At 40.9% G+C, this 15,841-nt stretch overlaps 2 protein-coding genes across 4 annotated transcripts in view; both read right to left on the bottom strand.

Moving 5' to 3' along the window:
• Positions 1-5,765, bottom strand: part of rab11fip3 (RAB11 family interacting protein 3 (class II)) — a 33,638-nt gene extending 27,873 nt beyond the window's left edge. For both annotated transcript variants that reach the window (XM_049563023.1, XM_049563024.1), the window contains exon 1: positions 2,921-5,765. In XM_049563023.1, coding sequence (XP_049418980.1) covers positions 2,921-4,564 — 1,644 coding nt within the window. In that variant the 5' untranslated portion in view covers positions 4,565-5,765. The remainder of the gene's footprint in view (positions 1-2,920) is intronic.
• A 2,185-nt stretch (positions 5,766-7,950) lies between these two features.
• decr2 (2,4-dienoyl CoA reductase 2, peroxisomal) lies at positions 7,951-14,397 on the bottom strand. Of its 2 annotated transcripts, none has more exons than XM_049564311.1 (10): positions 14,151-14,397; positions 13,458-13,559; positions 13,250-13,318; positions 12,566-12,617; positions 12,340-12,475; positions 9,582-9,706; positions 9,215-9,308; positions 9,031-9,135; positions 8,533-8,721; positions 7,951-8,296 (listed from the first exon to the last, which is right to left on the bottom strand). In XM_049564311.1, exons 2-10 carry the CDS (start codon positions 13,556-13,558, stop codon positions 8,262-8,264), a joined length of 906 nt encoding a protein of 301 aa, XP_049420268.1. In that variant the 5' UTR covers position 13,559; positions 14,151-14,397; the 3' UTR covers positions 7,951-8,261. The 2 variants fall into 2 exon arrangements, with proteins under 2 accessions (XP_049420268.1, XP_049420269.1); XM_049564312.1 differs by having other exon boundaries at positions 8,468-8,721; positions 14,151-14,390.
• Positions 14,398-15,841: the final 1,444 nt, after the last annotated feature.

Here is a 15,841-nt window from a genome sequence, read left to right as displayed (position 1 = left end):
ACTCAAAGGCCTTGATCAGAGTTCGCCAAAAAGAGTTGAAATTAAGATAGCATGGGGTGATATCATAATTCCATGATTTCCTTGTTAAGAAACAAATATTTTTATTACCTCATAGGACACATCTTTTTTTTAGTGAACATCCTTTTTAGTGAAAAACAACCTAAAAAAGCCAGGCTCTTCAACTATTTGAAACAGCATCCTACCTTTTGATATGAATTATGCCAACGCTTGATTTAAATCTTTCGCATTTGTTACGGTTGGTGTGTAAGTTTATGTGTATGTTTATTTTATTTAGAAAGGGACAGTGCATATTAATGAACATGATGACTTAAGTCACGTAAATGTGCCAGATTAAGCCATGCAGGGTTGGTGGTGTGAGTGTATATAAGAAAAAGACAAAATAAAAACACATAAGCACAGATAAAAAACAGATTGATGGCATGTCCATAGAAGGGCACGTGAGCAGAGAGCAGGCACAGCAGACAAAAGCACCAGCAACAAGGCACATACTGTAGGCAAAACAACAAGACATAAGCACTGTTACTAAAACAATGACCTAACCATATAACCAAAAAATTTAAGAATGCACTATACAAAAGTACAGCATAGACCAAAGCACATAGCCACAAACAAACACACACGAGAGCACAAAACAAAGCACATAAGCAAGGACAACAGCACACAAACACAATTAGCAAGACAGTGACATCGCCATAACACCAAAGCACAGTAACCCTTTGAAACCTGAGAAAACTGTCTTGAATTCCATCAAAAACATGGGAAGAAGACAATGAGCAACATGAGAAGACATTATTAAAAAGAACAAGAAAACTACCTAAAAAAAACAGCAAAAAACCCCCCAAACAAACAAGAAAATTACCTAAAAAAATACCAAAAAAGTACAAGAAAATTACCAGAAAATTAGCAAAAAAATAAAAAGTCCAAAAAACCCTAAAACTAAAAATTTGCCAAAAAAAAAAAAAATTGCTAGCTTATTTCTAATTATTGTTATTATCAATATTTATGCAATTTCTATGTTCTAAATCTTCTGTTTTCTTGCAATTTGTAGGACGTTTCTTGCAAAGTTGCTTATTACCTTTTTTTCTCCATGTTTCTGAAGAAAATCAAGCTGATCTGCTCAGGGTTCAAAGGTTTAAACACTTTTGAATGACGTTTGAAAGCAGCCTAAGAAAAGTGATGTCGATCCAGGTTTGAAAGGGTTAAGGAAAACGTACTACACAAAAGCACATAAGCCCCAACATATGGTAATGAAATGAGGACTTATCCACTAATTCAGATCATGACAACATGTTTGATTGTCCAGTAACCACCATTTTATTGATTTAGAAAAACTACTGTAGTTTACTAAAATACTACTAAATAAACTACATTTACAATGAAGTTTAACAAAGTGCCTACTGTTATACAATTACATTAAATGAAGTACTGGTATAATGACATACTGTTATAATAATAAAGTTAAAGGAAATATTGTTATAATAAAGCCCCGCTTAAACCACTACAGCAGTGCCATAAGTGTGAGGATTTATTCACTGTGAGCCAGAAACAAGCTCTCCAGTGATATTGCCAACCCCCATCATCTCATCCCTACTCTAAATTAAAAATGTTGCCTGATTCAACCCCATATCTAAAATTAACATTTTAAAACAAAAAGGAACACGTTTTAAAATGGATTACATACACTGCAAGTGACACTAGATTATTCTTACTGCTTCATGACAACACTGAGACAAATACATGAGCTGAAACAGATACCTCCTACATGCTCATCAGGGCACACTGTACAGTTGCGTATTTATTTCTGATACCGGTTAGGTTACCTCACCATTTGCATCCACCCCTTTTTTACTGTTATTTGCAAATGGTGTGATCATTTGCTGCAGCTCAGTCTGATTTGTCAACATTTAGACAGGCACACAGAGAAGCACGTCTAACAGGAAAAGAAACTGACGTTATTTTTACTCCTAAGCCCGTGAGCTCAAATACACACTCTGAGCTTAACTTGGGGTTGAAAACGAGACAAACACCTGAGCCTACCGTGCTCAAAGGATCTGAGTAATAGTTAAGTCAATAACTTTACACAGGAGAAAAAGCAATGACGGATTACAATGGGCTGATAAGAAGCAAATAGGGTCTCTCTTAGGAGTTGTCCCTTGTCTCCTGACTTGCAAGGAACTACTTTCACAAAAAGGACCATAAACAACTAATGGGTGGGGGTCATGGGTGGAGTGAGGCACATCAGCCATCCCAAAAGAGATAATCCCCAAACCACAGGATATGCAAATGTGCCCATGAGCGTTTTTGTCATTTGACATATGGAGGAGTGCCGGGCCGCAGAGAAATTCATTACAGCCAATATGCTTGACAGACTTATCTGGATGATAACCCAAATCCTGGCTCTTGAACACGCACCAAATGCAGGCGACAAATTAATCCAGGCATGGTTTTAATATTCCGTGGTATTAGCCAAATCTATTACACCGAACGTTAGGAGCTGCTGTGTAGGAAAAACACCAGCACCACAGCAGGGGTCGTGTTACCTCTGCCTCATTGTGTGTCAGAGCAGCGTACACCTGATGCAGCTCAGTGAAACATTTAAACTCATAATCAGGGACCAGTTTAAGAAACCTATATAGACTGAACTACATTTACTCACTTTACAAATGGTGAGTTTGAAATAGATTTAGATAGCAAAGCGTCATCAGCCAGATGGATTTCAGTCGATTGAATTACGCAGGCTTTTTGCAGGAAGCTCTCTGAGGTTCAGCAGAAAATCAATAATAAATCATTTATGCATATGGAGCTTTATATGGTTTTACACAGAAATTCACTCAGCATGCATTGCCCAGCAGCTGCAAGCTCGAAACTAGGACGTGAACAGAAGAATAAGGCATCTCACCTGATCGGCCCCATAGGCAGCAGCAAACTCCATAAACTCCTCAATGCGAACGAAGCCATCTCCATCTTGGTCTAAAGCATCGAATACAGCTTTCAACGGGGAGACATCTTCCTCCCTCGTATTCACAGCTGAGACCATTGGCAGTGAGTCATCTACCACCATCTTAGACAGGGAAATTGTCTCAACAGTTTGGTCACTAGTCCATCCGGCCTCGGGAGGAGAAGTGTCTAAGTCCTGAACTGAAAAATCAAAAGAGGCAGCTTCATGACAATCTGATCCTTCCAGCTTTTTACTGTCCGTCAACTTTTCCTCTTCCCTCTGTTCAGTTGTGGGATCGGGAACACTTTCATTCTGTAAATCCTCCTGAGGTTTCAAGTCCCAAGTGTCCTCATCGTGGACCTCGTCAGCAGTCAAGCACAGATCCAAAGCCATTGCCTCATCCCCCTGATTTTTGGCTTCAGAACAAATATTGTCTTCCATCAAATCTTTAGACTCATTTTGCCCAGAGCTACTCTCGCTGGTGAAATCACCCTGGATGCAGGCATCTTCTGCCACAGGCACTGTCAGTGATGAAGCTTCAGCTGACAAACCCAAAGCGAGTGAGTCATTCTCACCTTGTTGCTCTGAAGTCACATTTCTAATTACAGCAGCTCCTGCGTGTTCCACCTCCGACTCCTCTGTTGATAAATCTAATGGTGCACCTGTACAGATAAGAGAGGGAGGACTGGCAGGGCACAGGCTCAGACTGCTGTCGAAATCTGGAACCTCTAAATCCAACAAAGGCACAGATCCTTCGAAACACTCCAGTGGTGTGTTGATGTGATTATGCGGGAGGCAGCTCTCAGGTAAACCTTGCAGGGTAGTGCTCCAAGTAACAGGCAGATCGGTCACTTGATCAGGGAAAAAGCCTTTGTCTCCGGTTTCAGGTGACAAAGTCTCTCTGCTCTGTGAGGGAGGGAGACCTGCCTGTGTCTCTTGAAACAGGTCTACCAGCTCCTCACTAGCACCCTGTGGGTTCACCTCACCTGAGGACTCCAGGGGTTGATCTGAGAGGAGATCTACCAATAAAAATGGATCTTCCCTGTCGGTCTCGGGATTCTTTTCGGATATCTTTGATGGAGAGACCGGTGCGCTGATGCTTATTAGCTCAGCCTGACTACTGAGGGCATCTGTGCTCTCAAGCTGGGCCTCCTGAGTCAGACTCAGATCCTCATGGGCAGGGTTTTTCCCAACCACATCAGTGAAGTTGGGAGAAAACAGCCACGACAAAGTGCAGTCACTCAGTTCATCAGGTCCTTCAGTTTTTTCAGTGAAGGACAACTCCTCTATGTGAGTACCATGGAGAGAAGCTTTGGAAATACTACACTGATTTCCTTCAAACTGCAAATCTCCACAAGAAAAACCAGTGATATTGATGAGGTTGTCCAACTCCACTGGCTCGTCCTGGTATATAATTTCTTCATCGTTTTGCTGGGATGTTTCACACTGGTCGCCTTTTCTGAAATCCAAACCTGTCTGGTCACTCTTGTTTTGACAGAGCACACCTTCATTGTCTGAATCCAGATTGTGAAACCCGAGAGGAAATGGCTGGTCTGTCTCCCACTGTGTGTGCCCCAAAGGGCCAGACACAACTGTCGGCTCCATTTATACTGGCTGCTCCACTTTACTAACTTCAAAAAGCTGCTATATTATCTCACTGCTGTCCAGTTCTTCAGCTTTAATGCCATGTTTTTAAATGGCTACACACATCTCCGGTGGCATCTTAAAATGAATGTGTGGATGTCCCACAAGCATTGGCATATAAAAGCTGCAGGCAAGTGTTGTGACTGGTTTAAGTATAAAGTAGACGAGCAGGGGTAGTTTCAGTAAGTTAGGTTGGTTTAGAAACGATGTCAGTGTTGCCTAAATTAAAAATTCACCCTACTTTCATAGCCGTGTTGATGTTAATGTGTGTTGACCTACTGTGTGCCTCTCTGTCATGGCAGGTCCGCTCCTGGTTGGTGCCAAATGTTTCAGCTTCAGCACATCCAACGTCAACATGCTTCACCTCAGAGTCAGATATTAACTGACAAAAACGGTCGACAGCATCTCAGCTCGAGAGCCAGCTTTAAATAATACAAATTAACGCGTTAAGTCCCCGGTGTTTGTCAACATTAGCTTTCTTAGCCGCTTATCCAATCTTATCCATCGCAAGCTAATTTGCGGAAGAGGCGAAAGTGCAGCGAGGAAACAGTGACCAGTGTTGTCGACACTTAAATTAACCCCGAGCTGTCATGTTGAATATCTAATTGCGAGGCGGTTTCACTAAACATAACGCCAACAAACCTTCCAGTGAATTTATGCTAGCAACTAACGTTAACTCCTCCTTCGAGCATCCCACTTCTTCCGTGCCATTGGCCGGAGCAGCTGCTAACTGACTAGCTAGCGAAATTAGCCTATTAGCGAGCTAACACCAGACCGTCCAGCTTCTTCGTCTCCCGATAAAATTAAACAAAATGGTAGCGTCGATGTCCTACTGTTGAGGAGGTAACCACGAAAAGTGTCGCCTCTGTGATAGTCCGAGATTATGTCTTCATTTCGTTGCCGTTTTCCAGCGCCAATCCACCTGTGTCAGTGACAAGACAGGCCAGACGAGTGACGAGACGAAACCGTTATTTCCTCGTCAAATCCCTCTGATGATCCTCGCCTCACAAATCACATCCGTCACAGCGTCCCGCGTCGAAGCCGAGAACGAAACAAAAGGGCTGTAAAAATATGATTAAAAAGCTCCATCGTTTGGCAGCCAGTCCACCGATGTTGATCACAGACACCGAAAGCTCTCGCATCAGCATCAGCAGTGTCCCATCCTCCGCCTCCTCCTCCTCCTCCTCCTCCAGCCGCATACACACCACTGACGTTTCACGCAAGCGTACAAAACACCCCGCAGTATCACTGGTTTCATAGCAGCAGATATGAAATGGGACCTTATGGTCTGTGTGTTGAGCACATGTATTATATTCAAAAGGTTACCCTTGCACATGTTAACATACATGTTTCACAAGCACCCCTTCACACAGAGGTTAAAGGTCAGGGTCAGATGGAGGAGGGCTACCTCTGTTGCCATTAACTACTCAGCAGCTGATGTAGAACTACATATAAATCAGTATGAAATAGTCGGAGAATTCAAGATGACAGAGATCTATTATTGTGAGAAAATAAATGATGGCAATTGTAATGTTTTGGCGCCCCCATCTGGTTCACATAGGTATTCATTTTCTGCATGTTTGCATCTGCTGTACCTCATGTTGGTCATCTGATCCTCTGGTTCCCAACCTGAGGGTCACGGGCCCCATAGGGGTCACCAAAGCCTCACAGGGGGGGTCGCAAGCCCTTCTTGATTTAAAGGGGTGTCTGACAACTTTTAAAGAAGTTAATAAAATTAATTAAATTGGCCTTCATCTTAGCATTTCATTCATTTTTGCGAAGAAACAAAATTGTTATTATAACTGTTATTTTTAAAGTTTAGATTATTATTCAAGACACAAATCTCACAGGATAAGGGCATGGAGAAGACCTGAGCACAAGATACATTTGCAGAGCCTTCACTCTGTGCTAAACAGCCTCGTCCTGCATCAGAAAAGTATGCAGTTAAGACAAGCAAATGGCTGAAACAACAATGGCCCAGCATAAGGGAGGAGTAAAAATGAAGTCTATTACATATGTATGCACACCTCAGCTGCCACTCTGAAGCATCTGGATTCTGTATATCACTCTGCTTTAACAGCCATCATCGTGATTTGTATGCTAAGGTTTGGTGGCCCTCTCTCTGTGTGAGGTGTGAAAGACAGTGAGTGTCATTTATTTATAAAGCTCTCACTGGTCTTTGACCTTATATCAATTCAATTCTTTCTTTTAGTGTGGGATACCAAACTGGGTCTAGTGATTGGATTATACTCCAGGTGCTGGGTGTTTTTACTGGACTTTGAAAATCCAGTTTTTCATATTGTGCACCTGCAACGTGCAACAATATGCAGAACACTTAAAGCTTTACTCATTTTTATTCATTGAGCAATTCAGATCTTTACAGTATCCGATTTTACAACTCAGTGTTCCTATACCTGATTAATGTGTTCTATGTTTTAAATTTTAATTAATTATTTCTGCTTTTATTCATTTTTTACATTTTTAATTGGTGGTTTTATTGCTTTTTACTTTTATGTAAGTTTCTCTTTGTTTTTTCTGTGTCTAAGTACTTTTATTTTGTATTGTTTAACTGTGCTACATTGTAAATGAGGTCTCTACCTCAATGTATTTCCAAGTTCCTACAAATATCAGGAAAACTCTTCTCTGATGCAATATTCACAAGAAATAACCTGCTCAAAATTCTTCCAAATCACTCATTTTACACAAACTTCCTGCAGATTTTGTGTTAACCAGTTGGTTTGTACTGTTTTGTTATGCAATAATTAATATAAAACATCCACAAAATACGTCACTTAATTAGGGGCTGTCAGTTTACTCAATGAAAGACGAGGGATCCCTTAAGGATAAAGTTTGGGAACCACTGATATAATCCAATGACTATTGAGCAACCCCTGCCTAAGTGACATATGTCATGGATATTTCATATTCAAGGTATAGCAACAACAACAGTACAGAACAATCATAAAAATGACTAACTGTACAAATTGAGATTTGGCCTACTGCACACATTTTTAAACCCCAAGAACTAAAGAAGACCTCACAACCCCCCTGTGAAGCTTTGGCAACCCCAGCTCTGCTTGTCATCCCTGAGAACAAATTACAATCTGCACAAAGTATCCAATATTTAAGAGAGTAAATCTGGAAATAAAACACTGAACTGTCTTGTTTTGATTAACTTGTGACCCCTCAGATGTGGGGCCCTGACCCTTAAGTAAGTAAACACTAATTTAATCTAGTAAATTTGAATTAAACACTGTCTGCTCCTTCCTACAGATACAGATCAAGCTTCAGTGACGTAAAATGCTTCCAGAGGGGAAAATAAATAAATAAATTAAAAAAACAACTAATGAACTCTAATTACACGTTTTATTAATAAATGAGAAGTACAGAAAAATCACATGAAATGGCACATGATACACATGATGATATATGAAATACATGATGACAACACAGCACTATAATGTGTGAACAATCCCTGAATGGTTATAAAATTTGATCCATTACTAAGCTTGTAAAAACACATAATACAGTACAGGATGTTAGTGTCCTTTCCTCCAGCCCCCCAGCATTACACTCTTAAGGCACAAACCACAAATACTGAACATGTAGCATATCAGTGCTACAGATGGCTCCTTGATTACACGTTTGATTTCAGCATTCATTTGTCTCTTTTCTTTTCAGATGACCAATACCCTGAAAGAAAATAAGACAGACAAATGGATTAATGTGGGTTATACTGTATTCCTGTTATTTAAACAATGTCTTAAACTCTAAACCAAAAGATGAATCATTGCACAGCATAATCACATTCTCATTCACACGGTCTCTCCACGTGGACCTCGAGCTGCACCTCCCCCTACACACCTGAGTCAGGAGGAGGACAGAAGAGCCCCCTGTTCAGAGTTTAGCGGATTTAGAGGAGGCTATACCCAACAGGCTGGAGAAGTCGTTAGACGAGGTCAGCCACGACCCGCCGTCCGCCACCAGGATGGCTCCAGTCACATAGGAGGAGGCCCGGCTGGCCAGGAAGAGAGCGCAGTGGGCCATCTCTGTCTTGTTGGCTGCTCGCTGCAAAGGAATGGATAGGAACAAACCAGCAGCCTCCCCTCTGGGACCACCTGAAAAAAATAAGAGATATTTACTTCCTCTGTTCAAGTTGGTCCAGAATTCAGCCGCTGGTATCATTACCAGAACCCCTTCCTGCTCTCCATCAACTTCACAGGCTTCCTGTTAAATATCCCATTGATTTCAAGATTCTACTTCTTACCTTTAAGGTCCTTCATAATATCTATAGCTCCAAAATGTCAGTTTTTGGACATCCTCCCATCTGTTTGAGGACTGCATATTAAATTATATAATAAGAGATCCTGTTCATAATAAATAACTGCTTGTTAAGCCAGTTTGTCAATATTGTGTTAATTCTTTACCCAGTCTGCGGTAGCCCTCTGTGCCAGAGACAGGACCTGGAGCCACAGTATTGACTCTGACCCCACTGGGGCCCCACTCCACAGCCAGGTGCTTGGTCATGGCATCTGTGGGGCAGGAGAGGCAACACTGAGTCATTAGATTCTCATTTTGATATCATTACATACCAGCGAAAACCACTCTTACCATTTGCAGCCTTAGCAGAGCCAGCATGCACCTGCAGGGCCTGTCCCTTGTATCCAATTGTTGCAGAGATGTTGACTATGTTGCCACCATGATTCTGCACACAAAAAAGATGGACTCAAAATCAGTGCTATGGGTAAATGATCAAATCAGCTTCAGAGCACAGGGGCAGCTGTTTGAATCCCATTCAGAGACAAGGATCTTTACTGTCCTCTTGTGGTGGCCAGAGTGAATTGCAGTGGGTGAATCAATGATAATTATTTATCAATGACTAAATCATGTCCCTGCAGATACATTATTATCGTCATTTCAATGCTTTGGGGTAATAAACAATTCACTTATAGGTCCTTAGCTTGGAAGTGCACTGTACCTGGAACCACTTCTCATAGACCACCTTGCTTGTGTTGAATGTACCCATAGTGTCTATCTCCATCACTGTCTTGAAGGCGTTGAAGGAAAGTGCTGATGCTGGGCAGAGGAAGTTTCCAGCAGCATCTGTCAACAACAGCAACTGTGACATTAACCAAAAGCCATTAAAGCTATAAATGCATTAATTATATGGTACATATACATGTTATGCAGCGACAAAACAGTTTCAGAGGGGACTAGGGGGCAGAGATAGAATATAAAAATAGATGCAGCAACGGAAAAGCTGATGATTAAAATCAAACCTTTCACACTTGACCTTTTTTCAAAGTACACTGAACAAACAACACTTTAGTTTTTACTCCCATCTTCCATGGGTTTAAGTTAAAGATCTAAGACTTTTTATGCAATCATTTCACACAACTAGCGCTACAAGAATACATATTTAAGTCACAGACACCCCAAAGAATCAGTCAGTATCTGGTGTGACATCATTTGTCTCAAGTAGCTGACACATCTCCTTCAAACAGAGTTTATCAGGTCATTGATTGTGGCCTGTGGAATGTGGCCACTTCTATTCAATGGCGGCATGAAGTTACTGGATATTGGCAGGAACTGGGACATGCCAATCCAGAGCATTCCAAACATACTCAAGGGGTGTCATGTCTGGTAAGTATGCAGACCAGTGCGAGAACTAGGATGTTTTCAGCTTCCAGGAATTGTGTACAGATCCTTGCAACATGAGGTCATAGCAGCAGATGAATGGCATGACAATGGGCCTCAGGATCTCATCACAGTATCTCTGAGCATTCAAAGTGCCATCAATAAAATGCATCTGTGTTTGTTGTCTGTAGCACGGGGCACTCTGTTCACAATGTTAGCATTAGCAAACTGCTTGCCCAAAAAACACCATACATGCCGTCTGCCATCTCCCCGTTACAGTGTAAACATGGATTTATCTGTGAAGAGAACCCTTCCCCAAAATGGCAGATGCCACTGACAGTGAGCCGTTGCCCACTCAAGTTGGTTACGACGCCAAAGTACGGTAAGGTCAAGACCCTGGTGAGCACATCGAGAATGCACATGAGCTTCCCTGTGATGGTTTTCAATGTTTGTGCAGAAATTATTTTGTTGTGCAAATCAATTGTTGCATCAGCTGTTCAAGTGGCTGGTCTAAAACAATCTTGCAGGTGAAGACGCTGGCTGTGGAGGTCCAGGCTGGTGTGGTTACATGTTGTCTGTGGGTATGAGGCTGGTTGGATGTACTGCCAAATTCATGGAAACAACCATTCGAGATGGCTTACGGTTGTGAAATGAACATTTAGTTTACAAGCAACATCTCTGGTGGACACTACTGCAGTCAGCATACCAATGGCACGTTCCCTCAAAACTTGTAACATCTGTGGCACTGTGTTGTGTGATCAAACTGAACATTATAGAGGGGCCTTTGACTGTGTCAAGCCCAAGGCACACCTGTGGAATAATGATGCTGTTTAATCAGCATCTTGATATGCCAAACCTATCAGGTGGACTGATTATCTCAGGAAAGAAGAACTGCTCACCAACACAAAGTTTAACAAATTTGGGGCCAGACTTTGAGATGAAAATATCTATTTGGTATACTGTAAGTGCTATATCGTAGGCAACTGGACTTGCTTGCGTTTCTTGAAGACGTTTCGCCTCTCATCCAAGAAGCTTCCTCAGTTCTAAATAACCGGTACAAAGTAGCAGGCTTTAAACCCTGTGTGGGTGGGAACCCTTGCAGAGTCGTAGGGGGTCACATGTGACAACACCAACAACCACTCCACAAGCGCATGGCACAGCACAGGAGAGCCAGCTCCTCAGGCCAAGACTCAGCTGTCCACTTACATCTACAGGAGAAGGGACACTCCTTTGAGGACAGCAATGTGCACATCTTGGCCAGGGAAGAAAGATGGTTTGAAAGAGGAGTAAAAGAAGCCATCTACATCAAGCTGGAACGAACATTGTTTAACAGAGGGGTGGCTTACGAGACCACTTATCACCAACCTACAATTGGGAACCCTCCCCAGACGACTTCACACCCATTCAACCCTGGTCGCACCTGACCCTAACAAGTCACATGGTGGCCAGGTGGGTCTAACAACTCACATTGTGACCTTAACGACTCTGAATCTAAGAGCTCATATGTGAGAGGTGAAACGTCTTCAAGACACGCAAGCAAGTCCAGTTGCCCATGATATAGCACTTACGATTACCATGACCTGGACAACTGAGAATCTACACAAATATTTAGTATATTAAAAAATTCTTAGATCTTTAACATAAAGCTGTGAAAAATGGGAGCAAAAACAAAAGGGTTGCTGTGGTGGCAGAAAAGATCTAGAAATGTCTGACAGTTGAGTTAAAGTTAGAAGCAAAACATGTTTACTAAAATCCTGAGTGGTCTCACTCTGGGGTGAAGTCTAAGAACAGATTGAACTGGCAAACATTGTGATGGTGAGAGCCGAGTGGCCTGGCAAACACTGTGATGGTGAAACAAGTTCTGGGAAATGGCAAAAAAAAAAAATCACACACATACACGGAAAGTTAGGTATGATGTTAGTCTGAGGAAGAGTATAGGAATGTTTGGCGAACTGTTTGCAGACTCTTGAAAAATGAATTTGATGGCAGGATGCATGGTGTAATGACGACGAGCGTGAGCAGCAGAGCTTCCACCACAAACTCGGTAATCATTAGCACAAAAACATATTTTTTAGGCTTGTTTGCAAGAGGTTACATACTGTTAACGAGGATGTCTATACGTCCCAACTCTCTCAGTGTCTCATCCACAGCAGCTGAGATGCTCTCCGGCTGCCTCACATCTATACACAAAGGGAGGCAGCGGCGGCCTGACACTGCAGACAGCTTTTTAGCTGCCTAGGGAAACACACAATAATTTAATTTAACATTTAGTAATGGTGTAAGACATATGATTTAGGATGGTGGAAACTGTGTCAGAGGAATCACCTCTTTGAGCTTGTCCAAGTTCCTGCTCGCAATCACTGTGTCACAGCCATGCCTGAAAGAAAAGAAAGAAATATACTTAACAATACTAAAGAGAGCATGCTGTACTGTTTGGATTAGAACATTAATTGAATATGTTATGTTTGCATAAGTTAGGCTGATATAGAGACAGAGGAAGTAACATATGGAGGATGGGAATGTAAGTGAGGGGCAGTAGGTAGTAAATACAATGTAAAAAATGAGAGATGAGGTAAATGTCAAAGTCAAAAGCAACAGCTCCATCTTGGGGTGAATCTAACTGCTTGCAAAACAGACACCAAGAGATGACTTTACAAGGTCGCTGCCACTGATTGTGATAAAAATATTAACTATTTCTGCCACATGAGTAAATTAGTGAACCATTTCAACTTTGTTGCACAAACAAAAGATGAAAGTCTAGCTGTAAGATTACATAATCAAAAGGTTTAAAGTACAGCTGCATACTATCTCACTTACACATTTTACTGCTGCAGAGTAAGAGTATGACATAATGCTGGCAGAGTACTGATTCTACGACGTATTTGTTCTTCTACTATACATGCACTAGTAATATTTGTGAATGTAAGGAGTCAAATTTGACTTAATATAGTCTAATATTTCTGCAAGATCTGGGCATGTTTTGGTTACACAAATGCGTTACCCTCTCACCTCATGAAGATTTCAGCTATCCTGAGTCCAATTCCAGATCCACCACCTGTGATAAAAGCAACCTGATCTCTGAAAAATAAAGTAAACCACCCTCATAAGTCACTTCATGTAGTTACTGCAGTGACATGCATCATTCAATGTGTGAATGCAGTAAAGCAGTAAGATCACACCAAGCATTAGAAACACATTTAAAGGTCTTCATGCGTACTTTAGTAGATCTGGACTATAGATGTGTGTGTACGAAGTCAGGCAGTCATCCGTGCCAACATCCTCGGGTAGCAGCTCTCCTTTTCTCTGTGGCTCTGCCATACTGATAAATAATGCATGTTAATGGGACGCAATCACACTGGTATTACTATAATAATAAGGCAGTAAATGACTGGTTTGTAAATGCAGGAGTTGCACCAAATAACAGAAACATCTCAAAATACAACAACCCTCTACAGCAGTTGGTAAAACTGGAAAAATCAACTAAACTTAGCGTTATTTTGTTTGTAAAACTTTACTTAATCCTGTTTTTTCTATTGTATTTCAGGACATTTGTGTGCACTTGATGTTTGTAACCAGTGCCACATTACAGAATTTCAAAATAAAACCACAGTTATAGTAGCAGCTGTATCAGATGTGGCATTTTAACAGGTATGTTGTTAAGGCAGTTATCATGATGAGTCAAGGTAGAAAGTTGCCTCACAACACTGCACCTCAAGGCTTTAAACCCTGACTGACACTGCTTTAACCAACCGACTTGTTATTTTGTCTATCCCCTAAACATATTTTAAGCTAGTCTTTTAACTATCTACAGCTAGCAGTGCAACAACAGTGTTTAACTGGCAGGGCTGTGCAGTTAATTTCAGTTAACATGTAACGTTAGCTAAATTGACTGCTGTCGTATTAACGTTACCTTCTGAGGAAACAAGCTAGTTTTGCAGCGCTGAACGAACCGTTACCTCCTCTTCGAGAAAACACAATCTCGACACGAAGCACGATACTAACTGACGGGTCACCTTTATTCCTCACCCATTAGGTGTTTCTTGCCAGTGCGAACTATTTGTACTTTGACGCTACTTTTTCACCTTCCTTTCGCGAAGCGTTATGGGTAATGAAGTCGGGTCAAGGTGTGTTCAAGAGCCCACATATCTCAGGCTGCGTCTGAAATTCCGTGCTAATATGATATATAGTTGGTTAAAACATTATGTGATTGCTAAAAAAAAATATCACATAAATTTTTACCCCATGTCCGCAACCTTATTATGTAAATTAAATACTATTGACATATTACAGTATACAAACACTGGACACTACGCCAGTTTACAAGTCCTGGCAGCTCTGTAATCTCAATAAATATAAAAAATAAAATAATAAGATAAGGTAATGGCCAATTTCTCCAAAGGCCAAAATAGTACAGTTTAAAATCATTAGTAGATATTATCCAGCAGCAGAAACGAAAAAAAAGTGGCAAATTGGTTTTAAGGCTGACCTCTGTTGTTTTTGTCTTGCAGGGCCTGAACTATTGAATCTATTGAATTGATCTTTTTTATTCATGTCAGTCACATTTCAGTTTTGGCAGTATGTGAATGATTGGCTAAATATTAAAATAGAAAATATCACAACACTTGACGCATATCAAAGTCTAATTTTCAAAGATAACCTCTTCAAAGAAATATCTGATATGGTTAGTATCATCACAATTAAATGTCACATTTACTCGTGTAAGTGGAAAAATCAGACACCATCATTAACTTGGTTTAGGTCCAAGGACAGGGGGTGTCCTATGCTGTAAAGCTGTCTGAGGCAAATTGTTATTTGTGATACTGAGCATATGGATACAATTGAAATTGAACTGAAATTGTGATGAATAAAATAAGTATTTTTATTTTATGGCAATACCAAATGATACACAAATACACAAAGTTGCTCTCAGACTTCTGTCAGTATTGAGTTCTGCATCTTGTTTCAGAGTACAGTGCAGCTGTATGGTGTCTTTGTCTGGGAAGCCAATGCGCTGAGCCTGATTGTGTGGTCTTCTATGTTTGGACTGGCCCTTAAGAAGACGGATGAAGTGAAGATTCTTAAGGACGTCTTTGTTATCTTCAACAAGGCCATGAAATGTGTGGTGAACTGGATTTTGTGGTAAAGTTGAAAGAGTGTAATGAATATAAAATGTGACATAAGAGAATTCCATATGTCAGTTTTTCATTTATTTACAGTGTTTTAAATAGAAAAGTTGTTTAAAAAAAAAAGAATCGATGAACTCTTCTGAATTTAGTTAATATTGCTTGTGTTATGAAATGTTTTTGGATAATTATTGCTGTTAAGGTTTTTTCTGGAGTCATATGGTGTTTGATAAATCACTGAAATATTCCCTCCCTTTTTTTTATTTTCTCATGCTTGTTGCCATTAGGACTGCTGATCACGACTGTAAGGTTCACGACTGGGACACCGTCCAAAAACTGGGAAAATTCATGTCTGTGGTTGTTATTGGGTATGTTCTCCTTTCCTCATTTAGCACTGGCACCAAAATACCAATTTGTTTGCACATTTGGCAGCATTTATGACTCAACTGCATACTTACGGCCTCATCTGCCAACTGCT

This window comes from Epinephelus fuscoguttatus, linkage group LG20, assembly GCF_011397635.1.
Source record: "Epinephelus fuscoguttatus linkage group LG20, E.fuscoguttatus.final_Chr_v1".
Classification (NCBI taxonomy): domain Eukaryota; kingdom Metazoa; phylum Chordata; class Actinopteri; order Perciformes; family Serranidae; genus Epinephelus; species Epinephelus fuscoguttatus.
The sequence above is the reverse complement of the archived record's forward strand: the minus strand, read 5'-3'. Positions and strand labels throughout refer to the sequence as shown.

Excerpts from the sequence above, each read along its gene's own strand:
- decr2 (XM_049564311.1), bottom strand. The coding sequence starts at position 13,558 with ATGGCAGAGCCACAGAGAAAAGGAGAGCTGCTACCCGAGGATGTTGGC. Across the intron at positions 9,309-9,581 it reads TCTATGAGAAGTGGTTCCAG|AATCATGGTGGCAACATAGT; the intron begins GTACAGTGCACT and ends TTTTGTGTGCAG. Across the intron at positions 9,136-9,214 it reads CTCTGCTAAGGCTGCAAATG|ATGCCATGACCAAGCACCTG; the intron begins GTAAGAGTGGTT and ends CCTGCCCCACAG.